We start from the raw sequence: 19640 nt of genomic DNA on the forward strand, positions 1-19640 counted from the left end.
TCAAAGTTATGAGTACCTCTGACGCATGAAGTCACTACTTTTAAGAATCAAACAGAAACTTGGTTAAGTGTCGTCCTCGGACCACAAACCTTGTGGAAATTGATATCTTTTCATTTGTTAAACAGAACCTTAGTTATGCCGGGTCCTCGGACCTCCTACTTTGGGAAAATTAACATTTGAAGTTACTGTTCTTAAGAATCAAACAGAAACTTGGTTAAGTGTCATCCTCGGACCACAAACCTTGTGGAAATTTATATCTTTTCATTTGTTAAACAGAACCTTAGTTATGCCGGGTCCTCAGACCTCCTACTTTGGGAAAATTAACATTTGAAGTTACTGTTCTTAAGAATCAAACAGAAACTTGGTTAAGTGTCGTCCTCGGACCACAAACCTTGTGGAAATTGATATCTTTTCATTTGTTAAACAGAACCTTAGTTATGACGGGTCCTCAGACCTCCTACTTTGGGAAAATTAACATTTGAAGTTACTGTTCTTAAGAATCAAACAGAAACTTGGTTAAGTGTCGTCCTCGGACCACAAACCTTGTGAAAATTGATATCTTTTCATTTGTTAAACGGAACCTTAGTTATGTCGTGTCCTCGGACCTCTTGCTCTGGGAAAATTAACATTTGAAGTTAATGGTCTAAAGAATCAAATGGAAAATTAGTTAAGTCTTGTCCTCGGACTATAAACTTGATCAAAGTTAAACTTCTTATTGTGTCTGGGAGTTAATGCCTTACCGTTCAAAAACTCGGATCTTAAGTTTTATTTCATTAAAAGTATTAAGCAAATTTATGTAAGGAAGGACTGGTCCTCGGATCTTATATCCTGCTAAAAACAATGCTACACATTATAAGGTTTTAATCATTATATGAGGTTTCTCTTTTTTAACCAAGGCATTGTTTAAACATATTAGCCATTTCACTTTTTATTAAGTTTTTAATAACACGCGAATGACTGCTTGCAGGTTATGATTGTGCAAAACTTGAAGTTAGATTTGTTTGCTCTGCCCCTTTTTGACCATGTACTAATGGCAATCTTTATGACCAATATAACAAGAATAAAGTAAAATGGATGCGACATAAATCAGGATCAAATGAAATAGTTCTTCATTAATCACTTAAATGTACATTACATATTTAATCCAGGTGTAGAAAAAGAAAAGTCCTAAAGCTAGGTCCTAAGCTTTTGGAGGGGGGTCTTGCTGAGAGGTACTGGTGGCCTCGGTCTTTCTCAACTCCAGCTCAAAGGGAGTCAGGACTTGCTTTCCTTTGTCTCGTTGTCTTCGTTGGGAGGACGTTAGGTTCCACTTTCGGCTCAAGTCCTTCTGCGCATCCCCGCCTCCTTCCTTCTCTTTGTTGGAACACGAAGGTTACGTAGGATGGAATTAGGTGTTGTGGGACCATTGGAGGCGGAGAGCGAGGGGAGAGTTGACTCGGGGGTAGGAGTAGCAGCGGGAGCCTCTTCAATCTCCTGTATCTCTAGGGAAGCCAAACGTTCTCGGACTTCCTCAAATCCGAGGATAGAGGAACTCCGGCTACGTTTAGGGCTTCCCCAGGACTTTCGACGGCATTCCGACACAAGCCGCGAAGGCCTCGTCGGCATTGCTCCTCGGTGGTTGCTACCCCTTCCTCGTAGCTCGTCCGCCGCGGCTTTGTAAAGAGCGTTGGAATGAGTTGGCTTCTTCCTTCATCAGCACAAGTTCCTTTTCCAAATTCGAGCGTTCCCTTTGGGCTCGGGAGAGCTCATCATCTTTTTCGCGAAGGAGCTTGCGCAGCCCTTCTATCTGGGTCTTCATGGTCTTCAGATTCGCCTCGGCCCCATTCTTTTCTCTCTTTAGATCAGCCACCTCCGAGATAAGCTTCTCGTTCTCAGCAAGGGCTGTGCCCAAGGACTTCTCAGTCTCCATCCTAATCTCTTGCTTAGTTCTGGCCTTCTTCCGAGTGTCTTCTATGAACTTCTCGGCTACAAAGACCTCCTGCATGGCCTGTAACAAAGTATGATGGAATCAGGAATAGTAAAAAACTTATGAATATTGTTAAAAGTGGAATCTTCCTAAAAAGGGGGAAACTTACCAGCGCTAGGTCTCTTTTTAAAGAGAGGAATAGTTGTGGCTGGCTCATTTTTTCCAAGGTTTCCATGTCCTTGGGCAGCAGAAGAGGGCGCTCCAACACTTCCGCCAAGTGGTGGGCATGGCCTTGTTGAACCGCCCTTATACTGGATTGGCAAGAGATGGTTGCACCATCCAATCTTAAGTCAGGGGACCAGGTGACCGGAGCTCGGCGCACTTCGGCCTCATCCCTGATCTCCCCGCTTTCAACTGAGCGGGCCCTACCCTTGCCTTTGTCCAGCTTCTGCTGCTGAACCGGTTGAGTTTGTTGTCGTGGTTTCTTGGGGTCCTTGCTGATCGTCCCCTCGGCCTCCCCCTTTCTCTTCTTTTTGGGATCCTCGGCTGGGAGTTTTGGCTCGACTGGAGGAGGAGGAGGTGGCAAAGTTGGAAGAACTTGGGACGCCCCCGTCTTTTTCCCGGCGACCTTCGCACCTCTCTTGGTTAGGAGATCCTGCATCCTATCCATGTTCTCCTCGGATTCGTCTTCCGGTCGGGCAACTACAAATCCTACAATTCCAGAGGCCTCGGTGGATTCTTCCTCCTCGTCAGAAAGTACGACGAACTGATTCCCTCGAGGTCTTTCGGTGTCTTCAAGTTGGAATTGATCTATCTCTTCGTCTAGTGTATGTGAAGAAGACACCTGCTCTTCCGGAACAACAGTTGCCTGAGAGTGCACGACGAGGGGAATTGCCGCTATGGCCTGGTTGTACAAAACGGTGTGAGGGCCGTCAGGGAGATCGTGGTCGTCCAAAAAGTGGGGCCGAGCTACGTTTATTTTTCTTCGTCTTCGGTCACCCGCGATTATGGCGTTTTCTATTTCCTGGAAGTCCGAAGAGATGGGATTGTACCCCAGAATCAGATGAGCAGCTCTAAGTTGTAAGTCCTCGCTGACAAACACCTCGGAGCGAAGCACTCGGTTTAGATCGGCAACGCTGCAGTGGCTCAGGCGCGGACGCACGTGCTGCTTATCTGCAAAGAAAGACGTGAAAGTGAACAACATGGTCAGATTCACATAGCCAGTGATAAAGTTAAACAAATGTAAATACATGTTAGTGTGCATGTTTGTGAGTATTAAAGGAAGTTGTGAGATGGGGAGGTTAATCCTAAGGTCTCGCACCTGGATTTCCCCACTCAACTGGGCAGTGGAGGCCGTCGTGCCAATTCCCAGAGACGATCAGGTAGTCATCCTTCATGCCTTTGTTGGATTTGGGCAGACAGGAGATTAGCCTAACGACGCTGGAGCGGGATTTAATATAGTAACCTACGTTGGAGAGTTTATGGGACTCGTATAAAAAGACAACATCGTGCCAGGTGAGGTTTAGACCCATTTGCTCGTTTAAAGCATCGACGCTACCCAAAACTCTAAAAACGTTTGGGAGGCACTGATCGGGACACAACCGGTGGTTGCGAAGGTACTCCCTAGTTACAGGCCTCATTGGGAGGGTCATCCCACCCTCTATAAAGGCTATCATTGGGATGATAACCTCTCCCTCTTTTCTAGAACCGGCCACGGCTTCTGCCGGGCAATATTTTAAACCTACATCGCCGGGAATGTTATACTTGGCTCTAAAGCCTTCCATTCCAGCGGCGGTATCAACTAGACACTTAAACCTACCCATCAGAAAAGAACGAAAGGCTAAACTCTAAAGGGGAGAATATCTACGAGGACAGCCGAGGACTATATCCGAGGAGAAAAGGTTAAGAATAGAGAGAGCAAGAACTTACAAAGTTGAAGGTGTGCAAATTTCCACGGTTTTCTGCAGGTAAAGTATGACTGCTGATGTTTTGATGGGATTAGCCCCTAGGGAATTAAATGTGGGCGCAAGTTCCCGAAGCGTCACGATGTGCGGAAAAGCGGCCTCGAAATTATATTCGTCCCGCCCAAATTTTCGTGGAGTAACGAGAACCGTTGGATACCCATCTCGCCGTTGAACGTGGGGGACAATGTGTAGCTTACAGCAATAAATGCGCGCGTTTTTGAAAATAAAACCGCCAAGTGGTAACTTCTGGGACGCGAAACGATTTCCACACGTGCAATCACTCACAAAGTGTATGGAGTAGGTTCTAGTCAGGTCAAAACCCTATTTTTCTCCTCGGACGTTGAAAATTAGAGTTTTGAGGGGCTATTATGGGGAGTAAAAAGACCCTGATGGGGATGTGGGCCTTTGGGCCATGCTAAGGAAGGCCGACCTACTCTTGGGTTTAGAACTTGTTAGTACTACGGGTCGGCCCATACGCCGAGGATCCGAGGATCCAGCCGAGGGCGAATTTCCCTTTGGACGGACACCGGAGAACCCTGGACTTCATGATAAAGGTTAGGGAATGACACGGTCAAGACCGATGGTTAAAGGGGGTAAACCCTTGAATGTCCTAGAAGCACCGATGTTAAGGAAATACCAAAGATAAAGGCTGCCACCTCCACATTAAAGACCCTGCACCTACCACCCTGGCCGCATTAATGGAGAAGTGACACCTGAACAGTGGAAGGGAAACTTCTGGTTACTATTCAAAGGCACTGAGAAAAGAAATATCTAAGCTAAGGGGGAGTTGGGGCAACATGTGTACGAAGTATCAAAAAGAGGATTATTTAATGAACAACCTAGAACAGAAATAGGGGGACCTTCTTTGTAATCGAAAAGAAAGAGAAAAAAGAGAAAGAGATAATATAAGAACAGCTCTCGGCTTACGTCCGAGCAGGTTGATTTACAATATTCCTTGTTGTTTTCAAATATTTACAATCTTTGGCTTGTCATTTAATCCTCAAACACTTCTAACCTGGGTTTCAAGCCCACACTCTACAAATCTTATTGTTTAAAGGCTCATTGGGCCTGAGCCCGTGATTGTCTTTGGGTCCAGGTGCAATTGTGCACTTACATTAACCATTGTGAATTTTTTTTTTCTTTTATATTATTTTTTGATCAAGCCCTTGATTTCATCTTAGGGAGAAAAAAATCATGCCTGCAAATTCCATATGATGACTTTATGTGATTAAGATTTTAGAGTCAAGTAAATTATATAATTTTCAAAGCATGTGGAATAATCATTTTATCCATGAGTACTCGTTTGACTAAAAAAATGTGATTATTGGGCACCAAATTGCCCACGATTTCCTAGAAAACAGATCATAAATCAAGATAGATCCATGATTAATTAACATTCAATATGTTGCATAATTTTTTATACAAATAGATGAAAGATTTAGAGTTCTAATAGACATTGGAGCTACTTGTAAAGGGATTTTGAAAAATGACATTAAGAGGTCACTGACATTTTTTTTAATATCATAAAGGAGATTACTGTAATTTTCCTCTTGAAATATTATGGGAAAAAAAGAATAGAGAATAGATAAAGTGATTTGCCAATAGTCCATTATACCAAAAGCCAAATAGTTAAACTTTCTATTCAATTCATAGATAATACATTACAATTTACAATGAAATGCCTAATGAGATTTGCAAATTTTGAAAATAAACCCAACTGTTAGTTTAAGCTAAGTATATTTTGAATTTAAATTTCATATCAATATAATTTTTTTTTAGAAGGAGATTGTAATTTTATTTAATGAAAATCAGCCAAATCGGCTAAGATTACAGCCAAAAGGTGTGAAGGAACATCTTCCATCCACACCGTAAACTCACTAACATGTCTAGCATGTTATAAGCAGCAAAGTTACCTTGTCGCTTAACATGACAAAACTGAACTACGTGAAACTATTTGCTAAAGTGATATGACAAAACTGAACTCAATTCACATTACTTCATGGCTCCAATCACATTAATCCCTTGACAACTTAGTGAATCATACTTTCTAACCATGACAACTTAGATGGCCCGTTTGGTTTGTGTTTTAAAAAACAAAAAATAATTTACTAGCCCGTTTGATAATATTATTCTAGTAACGATATTTGTATTTTTTAGAAATACGTGTTAATGAAAAGTGTGTGAAAATACGTGTAATACTGTTTAAAAACTGAAAATTATTGTTTAAGTTGTGGTACCAAACACCCCAAATTTTTGTTAATAATAACTCACTTAGGGATCAAGATTTTAATGAAAACTTCTTCAAATCTAGGCTTTAATATGAAACCACCCCAAAACCATACGGGAAATTATTCAAGCACTACCTATTCTCTATTCACTGTTCAAGACAATTTCAGCAGTCCCATAAAAATGGCTACAAAGGATTGCACTAGTTTCTTCTATTTTTTCACCTAGCATTCTTCATGCAACATTCTCATTCCTAAATACTGTCAAAGATCCAGCAAATAGCTGCAAGCGCTGAGGTAACTCGCATGCAGATCTTACCAAATTGGGAAGTCCATATATATATCACAATCACCAAAATTTTAGGGTCCTGAATGAATCATGAGTACCTATGACACTGTCAACCTAAAAATAATTAGAGATACAGAAAAGATGACAATGTCATTTCACATATTGTTCACTACAAGAGGGGAGAAGCCAAGGAAAATAAATAAATACAACAAGCAATGTCGAGTTTGACTCTAGCTTCTGCATTATACATCCAAGGTCAAATGCTGGAAGTCAGGAACCTTATCATCTAGCTTGCATCAAGAATTTCCTTGGAGATGCCATCTGAAGTTGATGGTTATTGTAAACCCCAACTCTAACGGTATGCACTTCTAGCATTAGGTTTGGTCAGAGCCTCAACAAGCCTGAACATCCAGCGGTCCAGCATTCCTGTTGGCACAAACAATAAAAGAAACTTGTACAGACCAAAACGATAAAAACGACACATTACACACCAAAATGAGGAAATCAAATGAATGCAAGAAGGGCCCTTCCATGAGCAAGGAAATGCTGTGAGAATTGCAGGAGGACATTTCAACATCAAACAACCTAGACTCTAAAAGATAAACTTACTGGAATTTCAATGAGTGGTAAACATCATTTTTCAAACTTGCAATATAGGGAACAAGTCTCCTTGATCTTGCTTAAAGTCCATATATTGACCACCACAATATCCTAATTATTTGGCCCAACTTCGGACTTCCCAATTGCCAAAAAAAAAAAAGATGAATGTAAATAACTGTATTGATAAAAAAAAAAATTAGAAGGCCAGGTTGCTCTTTTTTTTTAATAGGTAAGAAAAAAAAAATTTTCAAAACAGGTCTATTTCATGTACAAAGGGCATGAAGAAGCATAAGAATTACAACAAGTATATTTTAGCACTCTTTTAACAAATTTTTGTTATATGCTTGTACTTTAGCAAACTTTGCTAGTTTTCAACTTTTAACTTTTATATACAGCTTTTAAAAACCTCACATTTTTCTCACTTTTTTAAAGTACAAACACACTTTAACAAAAAGCAATCAGAAAAAAGCTAAATAAGCTAATCCCAAAAGCACACTATAAACAACACAATTGAATCACAAACCGTAAAACCCCACGTGTGAGACCACTCATGTAAGGAACCAGAGATGGTTGCTAACAACTTAACCCCCATACTTTTCACATCTATGAAAGTGCGCCGATTGCGTTCCCCCCCATACATTCCACATCAAACAAAATGGAACAAGGTTACAAATATCTGACAAATGCTTACTAGGTTACATTAAAATCCTCTGAAATTTCCCTAACTTTCTATCCTTTGGCATTTCTAAAAACAGTTTCTACCCAAACTTCTCATTTTGAATGAACGTGGCTTCTATTTTCCAATAATGAGTTGTGCAAATCAAACAAAATAGAGATAAGGAAGCAAACCTGTTAACGCAAAGGTACCACCTAATACTGCACACAGCCGGGTGATGAAGTGCAGAAAACTGTGACGTTCTTCTCTGATTGTCACAGTAATCGGTGACAGGTCATACAAGAAGTAGACAGCTGCATATAACAAAAGAAATGTGCTGATACTCAGTATCAAAAATCATCCCCCCAACCCCCTTTCCAAAAAAAGGAGAAAGTTTAATAAATTACATAAACCAACCTGGCCATGTCCTATCAGAATCTTTCATGGGGGAAAAGTATTCCGTGACAGAGAATTGATTAGTTGGTAAAACTTCTTTTGAGATATATCTATATTCGGTCGGAACAATCTGCATCACAAGCAAAAACATTGGTCATACAGACTCAAAAGGAGAAGGCAAAATCAATAGAGGAACTCAAAATAAGAATTTATTTGGGGTTCTTTCAAATCTGTCATGCAAAAGGTAAAAGGAGGCTAGTGCAGATGATAAAAGGAGGAAAAAGTGGTTGGGATTACATCTATGGATGTGAGAGAAAGCAGTGTTGGTAAAAGCGAGGGGCGCACTTACGCGTCAAGACCTCTTGGGGCCTAGGCGCGAAGTGCAAAGCGCAAGCGTGCACCTAATTGAAGTGAAGCGCACATTTAAAAATAATAATTTAATAAATTTAAAAATAATTATTAATGAGAAATGCAACAATCAAATGATCAAACTATCATAGAAATTGAAATAAAAAATTTTATATAATTCATATAACATTTAGATAAGCCCTATTTTTGCAATTGTAACACAAAAATTGCAAATCAAGTCTTTTTTTTTTTTTTTTTGGATAAGCTAGATATGAGTACTTCCATGTAATATCCTTTATTAAATCCCAATATCCATAATGCCCTATGACTAATTAGTAATATTAGTTAATAATTTAATCACTTGTAACTCCATAGGAATTAGTCTACTATGTTCAACATCAACCACTAAAGTAACTAAACAATTACCACAGATATGTTATATCGTACTTTTTTTTTCCATGAATGAGCTAAGAATATGAGGACATAGCAACATTGTAATTGGTACCAAGCAGATATCCAAAAGGGAAAAAATAGAATAACAAGAAGAAGCTGAGTGGGTTACTGTTTCAAGTAGAAAAATCAAGAAAAAAACAAAAATAGGGAAGAACTAGGAGGTTGTGGGTTGGGTTTTAGCCTTTTAGGACAAATTACACTCAAAAAATCTTTTTTTGATAAGTTACACTAAAAACATGCCAAATCAATGGTTTATATCAATAATGTCAAGATCCTGAAGTTTAATTTCAGTTCTGATTTATTTTTTTGAAAAATATTAAAAGCACCAAAAAGCGCACTTTGAGCTTTTTGAAATAGCACAAAAATGAGCGCCTAAAGTGCGCTTCTTTGAATGAGCCTAGCTTTTGAGGCAAAAAGCGTTGGGGCTTTGGGGCTTTGAGCTTTGAGCTTAAGCGTGCTTTTAACAAAACTGAGAGAAAGTAGAGCCCCTTCTTCAATTTTTTTGATAAGTAATGCAAATTTTATTGATATTGAATAATGCTATATGTTCATGATAATGAACACAAGTAAAAAAAAAATAAACAGAAATTTCAAATGGAAAATCTAAGAAAATCTTGGATCTTTAAAATGGAAGATCAGTGAATTAAACCCAAAACTAAGGACCAATAAAAAAAGAGCGAAGGAGCAAGTATTTCAATTGATCCAGGTAACTTCCAATATCCTCAATCATACGACTATTCCACTCCTTCAATACAATCCACATCACACAAGCCAGCACCAAGTTCAGAACATCTGAGCCATGCTTCCCAAACCAATTTCTCCAACCAAATAATAAAGTTGCAACAATCCATGGCATTACCTAATAAATCCCAAACATCCAGAACACATCTCAGCATCTCCCCACAAAGTTTTGAATACCATTCCGGATTGACTACTGGAACGGAATATTTCGGTACTAGAATGTATTGGTGTACTGTTTTGGGATTAGTAAACCAGTTTTTTTTTCTATTTCTTTTTTTTTTTTTTTTTAATCTTTACATCCCAAACCATGTCATTTTTGAAACTTAATTCAGCAAATAAAAACAAACTAAACCCGAGTGTACTTGGTGAAGGCTGAGATTGAATTTTAGACCACAGATGTACAGGTCAATCAAAAAAGAAAGCCAGTGGATTCATACCTTTATGTAATATTTGAATGTCCCACTTGTGTCTTGCAATATACGTTTTGTCTCATCAAGTGGATTGTGAATTCCAGGATATTTTGGGCCAAATGACAAATCATGGATGATGTGACTGATGTTCACATGAATAGATCCTTCAAAAATCTGTCAAGAATAAAAAGAAAAGAATGGGTACCTGGTGTGTAGAAGACAAAGACCAATTAAGGTAGGAACAATCCAATGTGACCTTGAGCAGAAAATTAAAATAAGTTACTTTAGAAAAGCAACGTAACATAAAACTAACCCTGAAGATGTCATGTCAAGACCTATTAGAGAAAAATAGGGGGAAGGGCACTGGTGGGGTTCAAACCCCAGTGCCCACACACCACAAGAGGTGCTGACACCACTGTGTATCCTTGAACCCCAGATATCTATTGTTACTATTACTAACGATTATAACTATCAAAAGTCTCAATAAATATATAACCAAAGGGCTTTCTTTTGGATAAGTTATAACCAAAGATTTTTCTAAACAAAAATTTTGACAGATATGATGCAATGTTGATGACAATATATATCCAATACTTCAATAATATTTTTCAAAAGAAAAAGAAAAAGTTTGAGGATGTATTTAACATGTTGATAACTTGTTGTCAGCAAAAATTTCTCATCACCATCTGGCACCTTTCTTTGGCTATGTTTCCCAAATTTCCAAATGTTAGTGAAACGAATAACATAAACCCATCCCTCTTCTCTTTAAATTTTGGCTAACTTTACTATCCAACCAATGTTTTACCCCCTACAAAAGAATCCTACAGTTTCAAGCAGTAGCACTTTGCTACCATCTACAATGAGGAAATCAAATAGAAAATAATTAGATGCACTTTCAAGTTTTAGATTGTTCATGATTATTGCACCATTAATAGGGATGATACAACAATTAAGCTTTTACAAAAACTTACCCTTTTTTTTTTCAAGTACAAAAACCTAAGCTCTGTTACAGTATACAAAATCTACTTTGTACAAAAGGTTTTTCAAAGCAAACATGTCCCGATGAAACAATGTGGACAAATCAGCCACAACAATTACCTAAATAGTCACATGAAGCACATCACTTCTCATTATTTTCTATTTAGGAGACACCGACAGCAGAGGACAAAAACTTAAAATATATTACTTTCAGTGTCTTCATAGGTAAAAAATAGAAAGAACTGTGGACATAAAACTACTTTCTTAATGAAAAATTTTATTGAAGCCAAAGAAGATATTGTTAGGGATCTGTAATTACTCCCACAAAAAGAAGATATTGTCAGTGAGAATTAAACTACACCTATCATCTAGTAAAGTGAGAAACCCAAAGAAATATAAGTATAGCTGTTAAATAAATAAATGAGATGTAACCATCTTATGCAAACTTGTTCTACTACTATGATCTTTTGTGCAAACAATACTACTAAAAATGACTGATCGATCTTTTTGAGGTAGTTTTAGATGCCACATATTTGTTACCTGTACAGAGTTTCAAACTAAAAAAATTTTGTAACCATTTTAACACATGTTCTATGACCAAGTCACACCAAAGCCAATATTCCCTTACTCTGAACCTCAACACCAATTGTTACCTTCAATATTCATACCCCTTTTATTCTGTAGCAGACATCATTGTAAGCAAATGTCAGAAAATAAGTCTTCATCCTTCATTATAATTGAACAATAAAAACCCTAAATTTTAAACAAAGCAATATAATTTCAAAACCCTGCTGATTAATAGAAAATAAAAATTTTGAAGATGGAAACAAAATTTAGTGCCGTAAAATGTTAGATGCTCCACTTTGCAGATTCTAAGACATTATATGGAATCACATTCCCACAGAGAATAGAGTTCGATATGCACTCACCATTTGGGCAACATAAATGTTTAGCCCATGAACTGAAATGTGAAAGTTTCCAGCAACTCTTTGGACATCTAAGACCCCATAAACCTTAAAAAGAAAGTAAAACAAAATATTAAGAGCTTCTTTGGTAAGCATGATATCCAAGCTAAATGGACAAGCTGAAATCTTAAACATTGAGAATTCCAAAGGACAACTACCCGGCATCCTTCTCCATGTGCTAATGCTTGCTTCACTTTCTTGATCATATTTTCTGCAGCTTGATCAAAGAATTGAAATTTCTGGTCCGAATCCTCATGCTCATCTTTATTACCATCTGATCAAAGTTGTTCATTAAATATTGAACATTGCAACAACTAAGCACCATATATCTCTTAGTAGAAATATAAACTTGTTATGATCTATGTCGCATGATAAACATCTTTAGACCAAAACAATTCTATGGGCACCAAGGCAGTTACCATGCTTATCCTCTGCATGTTCCTTTTCTACTAGATCAGACAAATATTCAGTGCCGATGATATGACCATCATTGTTCAAGCGCAACTGCATACAATCCAAATTTGTTAGCAGAAGGGGAGAGAGAGAGAGAGAGATGCGGGGCAACCAAAATTGACACAGCAAGAAAATTGAAGAACATAAAATTTAAAAACAAAAAAGTAATAATACCCTAGAAGCCAACACCTAGGCTTGGTTGGAGTCAACACCAAGCAAGAGAGAGCAAACCTAGGAGTCATCACTTAGGGTTGGTTGGTGTCCAACCCAGACAATTGGGAAAATTCCAGGAGAAACTTTATCAATCAATCAAACTGTAAAACAAAACTGAAACTTGGGTTCCTTAAATAGAGTTCTAAATTTATTATCCTAGTAGGAATAGGAAGTAACTTAACTACCCGGTTAAGAAAAGGAATTAAACTCCTAAACAAGTTGGGCCATATTCTATTTTGCATCTACATCAATAAGTTTGCACATTTGGAGGCCTATTGAGGTTACCACTTATTGAGGTTAAAATTCTCTGAAATTAGAGACAAAAGTCTGTAATTCCATTTGTGTTTATAGTTTTTTTAGAAGCCAGTAGAATTTCATTGATCACTTCATTTTTCAATACCTTAACCTACAGATTTTTTTTGTAAGTTCTATTTTTGATAAGTTAAACAAATTCAGAGGCATGTTTGCTGTGCACTTGGTGTTTACATAATTCCCATTTCTTCTATATGGTGGAAGTTAATTTTGCCATGCTTGAATTAGAAAGGACCATGTTATGAAATCATGTTGCTCACGATTTTTAGGAAAATAAGGAAACCATTCCAAATCTAAACAACTATGGGAAGAGAATGATAAAGACTTTGTCCTTCAACAAAAATCTTAAATAATAATTTTTTCATTATTTATCAAAAAAGCAGTTCAATATATAATATATCTCCAAACATCTAATTCTTTTTTAATAGGCAAATAAATCTTACCAACTTGGATTAAACCCATGACTTGACCCTCCACCCCTATTTATTTATCTTTCATTGGTGCCTCCACCCTTATTTGTGGAGAGAAAATTTCCCTTGATCTAAAGCAATGTAGTCAAAGGTGAGACATGCACTTGACTAGGTGCTCAGGCGAGGCGAGACGCCTTTAGTGAGGCACTTGTTTAGGCCCCTAAGGTAAGTGCCTCAAACAAAGTGTAGAGGCTTGAGGCAAGAGCCTCAATGAAATTCAGCAAAAAATAAATAAACAAATTTGAGGAAATTTCTATAATTTGGCCAATGAAAATGTAGTTTTGTACTTTAATTCAAGTCAATGAGGGTGTGTGTGTGTGTCTCTCTCTCTCTCACTCTTGATCAATTTAGGAAAGGATTTCATTTTTAAATTTCAATCATATAGACTTTTAGATTTGATGATTGTTAACACATTAGGGTGCAACGTAGTGGTTGGAGGCTTGGGATGAGCTGTAGACCAAGACATCCTAGGCTTGATCCCCACTAGGAGTTCCCTTGTATTGCCTGATATATGAATCTGGGGGTGGATTCGTGTATTGGTTTACTCCCCATGGGTGGGGTCTAAAGCGCCCAGCCTTGGTGAGGCTCCACGTATCAACAACAGATTTGATAGCTGTTCTATGCATGTGTGTGTGTGTATAAAGGCATGTTGTAAAGCCTGTTCTTAGTTAATTAATAGAACCTCCAACAAATTTGAAATTTTCAAACCATGCCTAAAAAGCAATAGATGCATATGATTTGAGTTCATTATTTACAAAATAAGTATATTTAGAATGGATGTCTTTTTAGTGCCTCATGCCTCGAACAATACAAGGGCTTAGCGCCTTAAGGTTGCCTCTTGCCTTTGACTACACTAATCTAAAAAACATCGACCTTCAAACCTTTATACATTGCTATTAAGCTAGCACAGTTTATCAATGTCACATATGTGTACTGCATTAGATTTTTTTTTCAAATATAAAATAATAAGTTCATCAAAGAGTGCAAAAAAAGGGCACAAGCACAACCTCAATACACAAGCACTGCTTTAAATTATATGATAAATACAAGTCTATAACATGCAAAGAATAAACTTTTGGAGGTAGGAAAAGGTCTTACCTTCCATATGTTTGTATCGAGATCCACTTCATGCTTGCCAGACATATCAATTGCATCAACACTTAAAACTGCACACAAGCCAGCACTCAGAGATTGAAAAACAAAAAAAATATGTAAACAAACTGGCATTTAGTTAAGCGGGTAGAAGAAAGAAATATGCTAACCATCACAGGGTAAAGAAGGAAATGTCATATTTATGTGGATTGGAAGAGTTTCTCCACGTTTCAAATCAACGGACATCTGCCAAATACATAGAACATTAGTCCAGATGACCATATGCTAATAAAAATTTTAACGGTCACACCAAATGGATCACCCATTATCTAATTACTTGGTCAATCAAGTTTGTCAAAAATACATAGATAAGAGTGTTCCTTGAGTCAAAACGTCTATATAGTCTTATATTTCAGTTTTGCATCCAGTAATTAACAAATTCTAATTGCTTTTTGCTGTAATTTCCTCCAAATAAATATTAGTCTTTGAATTGCAAATTTAGACCAACTATAACCAGTGATCAACTTAATTTCATAAAAAAAAATTAAATAAAAGAATAAAAATCCACATTATGCATATCTATAGGTTGGGATGGCAAGTGCATTGCAGGTTCAAGTCCATGAATCAATCTCTCTAAGAATGTCTACCAATAACCCCTCTCAGACTTCACAGCTATGCTCCCCTAATGGCAAGTTGTTCAAAACCGTAACGAATTGAAACATTGAGAACAAGAAAGAAACCGAAATGGGCAGCAAAATAAACAAATAAAGCGCGAACCTGATGAACCGTATATGTGGTAAGATAATATCTCAGCTCGTGCAGGAACAACAACGCCATTATCACTAAACCCACAACAGAAACTACCCAAAAAAACAAAAATTCAATTAGCAGCCATGAAATTAAAATCTTAAAAAAAAAAAAAAAAATAGAAAGAGAGAGAGAGAGTTGGATTACCAAGTGCTCCAGATTGAGTTTTCTGAAGCAAGTGATCCTCTGCGCGAGGAAACGCATCGATGCTCTTTATAGCTTGCTTCATACCCATCTCTCCTTTTCTGCACCCCAACATTCAAAATTAAACTCTTTTTCTTTTTCTTTTTTTTAATCAACTCAAGATTTTCTCATTTATTTGTGCTTGTTTGAATTTGTGGAATTAATATAAAATAAAATAAATTTCATGAATTTCTCTTGTATATACAATTTGGTTGGTTTTTGATCGACCCGTACGGGAAGATCTATATATACTAATAATGGTAGAATCGGGCACGATATCAAAATTGGATTGCAAATGTAAAGTCTAAAATTAAAAAATTTAAAAAAAAAACACGAACCTGGTGAGGAATGAATCGCAGAAAAGAGAAAACAAATGGAGTTAGGGTTTTGGGATTTGAAGAAGGTCGGATTTATCGCCGTTCGGTGGATATATATTATAATATAAAGTTTAGGAGTAATGTGACGATAAGAACAGAACACCCTCGTGCTCGTGGTAGTCTCTCTTTGCCTCGGCGACTTCGACTGCTTTGAAACGAAGAAGGGTGGGTGTGGGTGTGGGTGTGGGTGGGTGATTGCTAATTGCTAATAATTATCCTAATAATTCCTATTCCAAACATGGAAATGCTTTTTCTTCTTTTCTTTTTTTATTTTTTTTTCATGGTTATAATAATGATTTGAATTTTATATGTTTTTACTACTAAACTTTAGGTGGAAAATATATATATCTTCAAAAATTAAATTAATAATAAATGAGTGGGTGGGTTCCAGTTAGCTCACCTGTTAAAGTCTTTGATGGTTGTATAAGAGATCTAAGGTTCAATCTCTGCCTATACCAAAAATCGATTGGTGTCTTAATCATACCAAAAATCAATTGTTGTCTTAGTCTGATAATAAAGAGCAATTATCAGAAACGAAGAAAAATGTATTTTGATATAAAATATTGTTGTTAAATAAAGTATTTATTGTTAAGGGTTTTGTAACTTATTAATAGGTTTATTTCTTTGAAATGGTAATTAAAAATTATTAATATTTAAATTATGGATAAAATATAAAGTTTGAAGTTCTCTATTATTCTTTGACCATTTTAATTTATGTTTTAATCACATTTTTTTAGAACTTAATTTTGACTAAAAAGTTTCTATCAAAAAAAATTATTTTTTACTAAAAAGTAGAGATAGTTGTGGAAATAATTTAATATGAACACACAAAAAAAAAATACAAATTATAAGATTGAGATTATTACTTATAAAAACATCCTCTTCTTTTTTTAAAGATGCTTTATAAGTAATAATCTCAATCTTTTCATCCGTATGGTTTTTTTCTTAAGAAAAGTATGAATTTTATTGACGACAAAATATGAATTTTTATGTTTTCATTAGTAGTAAAACTACAAGCATAATATTTTTTACAACAATTATGTTGGTAATTTATTGTAGTTTTCATGAAGCTACTACAAATATCATTTGTTTTTACTTAATAATTAGTGAGTCACATGATAAAAATATATTAACTGTAAGGATCAAAAATCACGCATAGAACCAAAAGCCAAACTATCCTTCTAATAATTCAAGGCCCAAAACAAATAATTTGTAGAGAGAGAACAAAAAAACAAAGGACAGTAGTGTCCCGAGGATTTCCCTTAAAATAAAAAGGAACAAGCAATACTCGTCCTCAAAACTTTCTCGAGGAGAAATCTTTTACATTCAACTATCGAGATTTTCTCCCTATCCTCCGAACCCCCAACTCCTTTCTCCTAGCCTCCTATTTATACTCCTTACCTTTGTCATCTCAACTATTCATCTCCCACCTAACCATTTTTTTTTGCTGACACTTGTACGTTTGTTTGTTGAAGGTGATGGAAAGAAGTTGTGTATCTATGATTTGCACTTTTCAAGTCACTTCCACATCAATGTAGCTGATAAAACTGGTGTTCCTCATTTAATGCGGCTAGAAAACTAGATACAAAGTATTCAATGCGGAGTTTACCTACCCTCAAACCTGATATTTTCACCCTCTTCGCCGTATATCTCCAGTTTACCCTTTATACTTCTCCATGCAACCACGTCTTCATGTCCTCGGGTCCTCGGCTCTCATCCTAACTGAGATCTCCTTTGTTCTTTAATCTTCATCCTCAGTCCTAAAGAATGTGGATAATAGCCCAACGAGCCCAAATCAATATATTTGTTATAGAGAGTGGATTTTATAGGGAAGGAATTCAATAAGTCAAGTACATGACATAATAGATATGATCATATTAGAAAGATAAGAAAAACACAACTTAAACGAAATTATGATCCTCAATTAAGTCTGAAGAGGAAGTGTTTTTATATTAACCCAAACTTTTTCTCTCAAGTACAAAGAATTCTTTCTTTTTTCCCTTCTCTGTCATTCCCCATTTCTCACAGGAGTCTTTTCCTTATATAGTCCAGTTCTTCTCAATCCCAACCTTCCACATGTTAACTATGTAGATGATCTCCTAAATGCTTGTCTCATTAGAACCTTCCTATAAACTTTGTGTGTAACTGTAAGGCTGAATATCAATATTCAGTCGTCATTTTCACATAAATGCAGCCAGTTGATTTAGTGCAAAATATTTAATGTGGTGGTAGCAGCCTTCTTTTCAGATATTTCTTAGTTCACTGTTAACTCATTTCTCTGAAGCTTATCTTCCAAAGTAAGTTTGCCTCTCGCATGGTATTCTCTACGAGGTCGGGCCCCAGCCTCCCATATCGCCCCTTGAGGAGGTTGGGAGACATCATTTGTTCGTTGTCATTGACCCTTATCCTCGGTCCATTGGCCCACATGCTTTACTTATTGTTTGATAATCCTTGGGCGTGGCCCACGGCCTAACACTCCTACTTGTCTCTCTTTATCCCCACAAAAGATGTTTAAATTTTATTATATTAAAAAAATAAAATTATGATATGAAATTCAATAAAATAAAATTTATTTTAATTTACTTGAAACTTTTGCAAGAAGAATTTTAAATTTATTGAAATTTCGTAATAGAGTTTTATGTATGTAAGTAGAAGGTTTTAGTAATAGAGTTTTAAATTTCTTTGAATTTAAATAATAGAGTTTTATATAAAGTAAATTCTATGAGTCATTGTTTATAAGAATAGTTAGTCTTTTTTATTTATTTATTTATAGAATACTAAGTATTTTAACACATATATACGAAAAGAGAGGGAGAAAGTTTAAAAAAAATTGATAGTGGTGTATATCTAAAAGGGCCTAACTGTTGGATATACAACACAAGTTTTTAATCTTTTTAATTCACACTCATTTTTTAATGTGAGAATAACCCACTTTATTTTCTTTTAAGAATATTAAGTGTTTGATGTAAAAAAAAGAATATTAAGCATTTTAATATACACACAAGAAGAGGGAGAGAAAGTCTTAAAGAACTGATAGTGATTTTAATTACCTAATTGGTAAGTTTTTTTTTTCTAAAAAATAATAGGTAAGTTTTTATTATCAAATAATAGATATGAGATTTGAAAATTAGTAATTTTTGTTTGATAATAAAAAAAAAATTATGGAGTATGTAAGTGCACAATTGCACCTGGACCCAAAGACAACTACGGGTTCAGGCCCAATGAGCCTTAAACAATGAAATTTGTAGAGTGTGGGCTTGAAATCTAGGTTAGAGGTATTGAGAACTTGATAACAGGCTAAGAGTTACAAACACTTGTAAAAAAAACAAACAATAAATGCAAATAGACCTCCTCGGATGTAAGCCGAGGACTACCTCTGTATTATTTCTCTTTATTTCTTAAAGATTACAATTTCTCTCTCTCTTTTTCTTCTTTCCTCTCCCCTTAAATACTTATTTTCCTGATGCTCCCCCCACGTGTTTCTCCAACCCCCTAGATATTTCTTTTCTTAGTGCCTTTGAATTGTGACCAAAAGTTTCAGTTTTACTGTTCAGGGGTCACCTCCCCATTAATGCGGCCAGGGAGGTAGGTGCAGAGTCTTTAATGTGGAGGTGGCAGCCTTTGCATATGATATTTTCCTAACATTGGTGTGTCTACAACATTCAAGGGTTCCCCCTTTTTAACCATTAGTCTTCACAAAGTTGTGTCTTGACCTTCATAATGAAGCTCCAAGTTCTCTTGGGTCCGTTCGAGGAGAAACTCAACCTCGAATGTGTCCTCAGATCCTCGACGTATGGGCCAAT

General features: G+C 36.4%; 1 protein-coding gene across 1 annotated transcript; it reads right to left on the reverse strand.

The window, feature by feature from the left end:
- Positions 1-6410: 6410 nt before the first annotated feature.
- On the reverse strand, positions 6411-16062 carry LOC142617138 (uncharacterized). Its single transcript, XM_075789851.1, has 12 exons — positions 15799-16062; positions 15425-15522; positions 15248-15330; positions 14641-14716; positions 14477-14544; positions 12350-12434; positions 12089-12204; positions 11895-11978; positions 10015-10161; positions 8057-8165; positions 7834-7953; positions 6411-6810 (listed from the first exon to the last, which is right to left on the reverse strand). The coding sequence occupies exons 2-12, from the start codon at positions 15510-15512 to the stop codon at positions 6737-6739; spliced, it is 1050 nt and encodes a 349-aa protein (XP_075645966.1). The 5' UTR covers positions 15513-15522; positions 15799-16062; the 3' UTR covers positions 6411-6736.
- Between the last annotated feature and the right edge of the window lie 3578 nt (positions 16063-19640).

Source organism: Castanea sativa, chromosome 11 (genome assembly GCF_040712315.1).
Source record: "Castanea sativa cultivar Marrone di Chiusa Pesio chromosome 11, ASM4071231v1".
In the NCBI taxonomy this organism is placed as follows: domain Eukaryota; kingdom Viridiplantae; phylum Streptophyta; class Magnoliopsida; order Fagales; family Fagaceae; genus Castanea; species Castanea sativa.

What these genes read in the sequence shown, in the direction of transcription:
- LOC142617138 (XM_075789851.1), bottom strand. Translation starts at nt 15,512, where the DNA reads ATGGGTATGAAGCAAGCTATAAAGAGCATCGATGCGTTTCCTCGCGCA. An exon ending in ACATGCAGAGGATAAGCATG is followed by an intron (nt 12,205 to 12,349) that starts GTAACTGCCTTG and finishes AACTTTGATCAG; the next exon opens with ATGGTAATAAAGATGAGCAT. An exon ending in TTCTGATAGGACATGGCCAG is followed by an intron (nt 7,954 to 8,056) that starts GTTGGTTTATGT and finishes TGTTATATGCAG; the next exon opens with CTGTCTACTTCTTGTATGAC.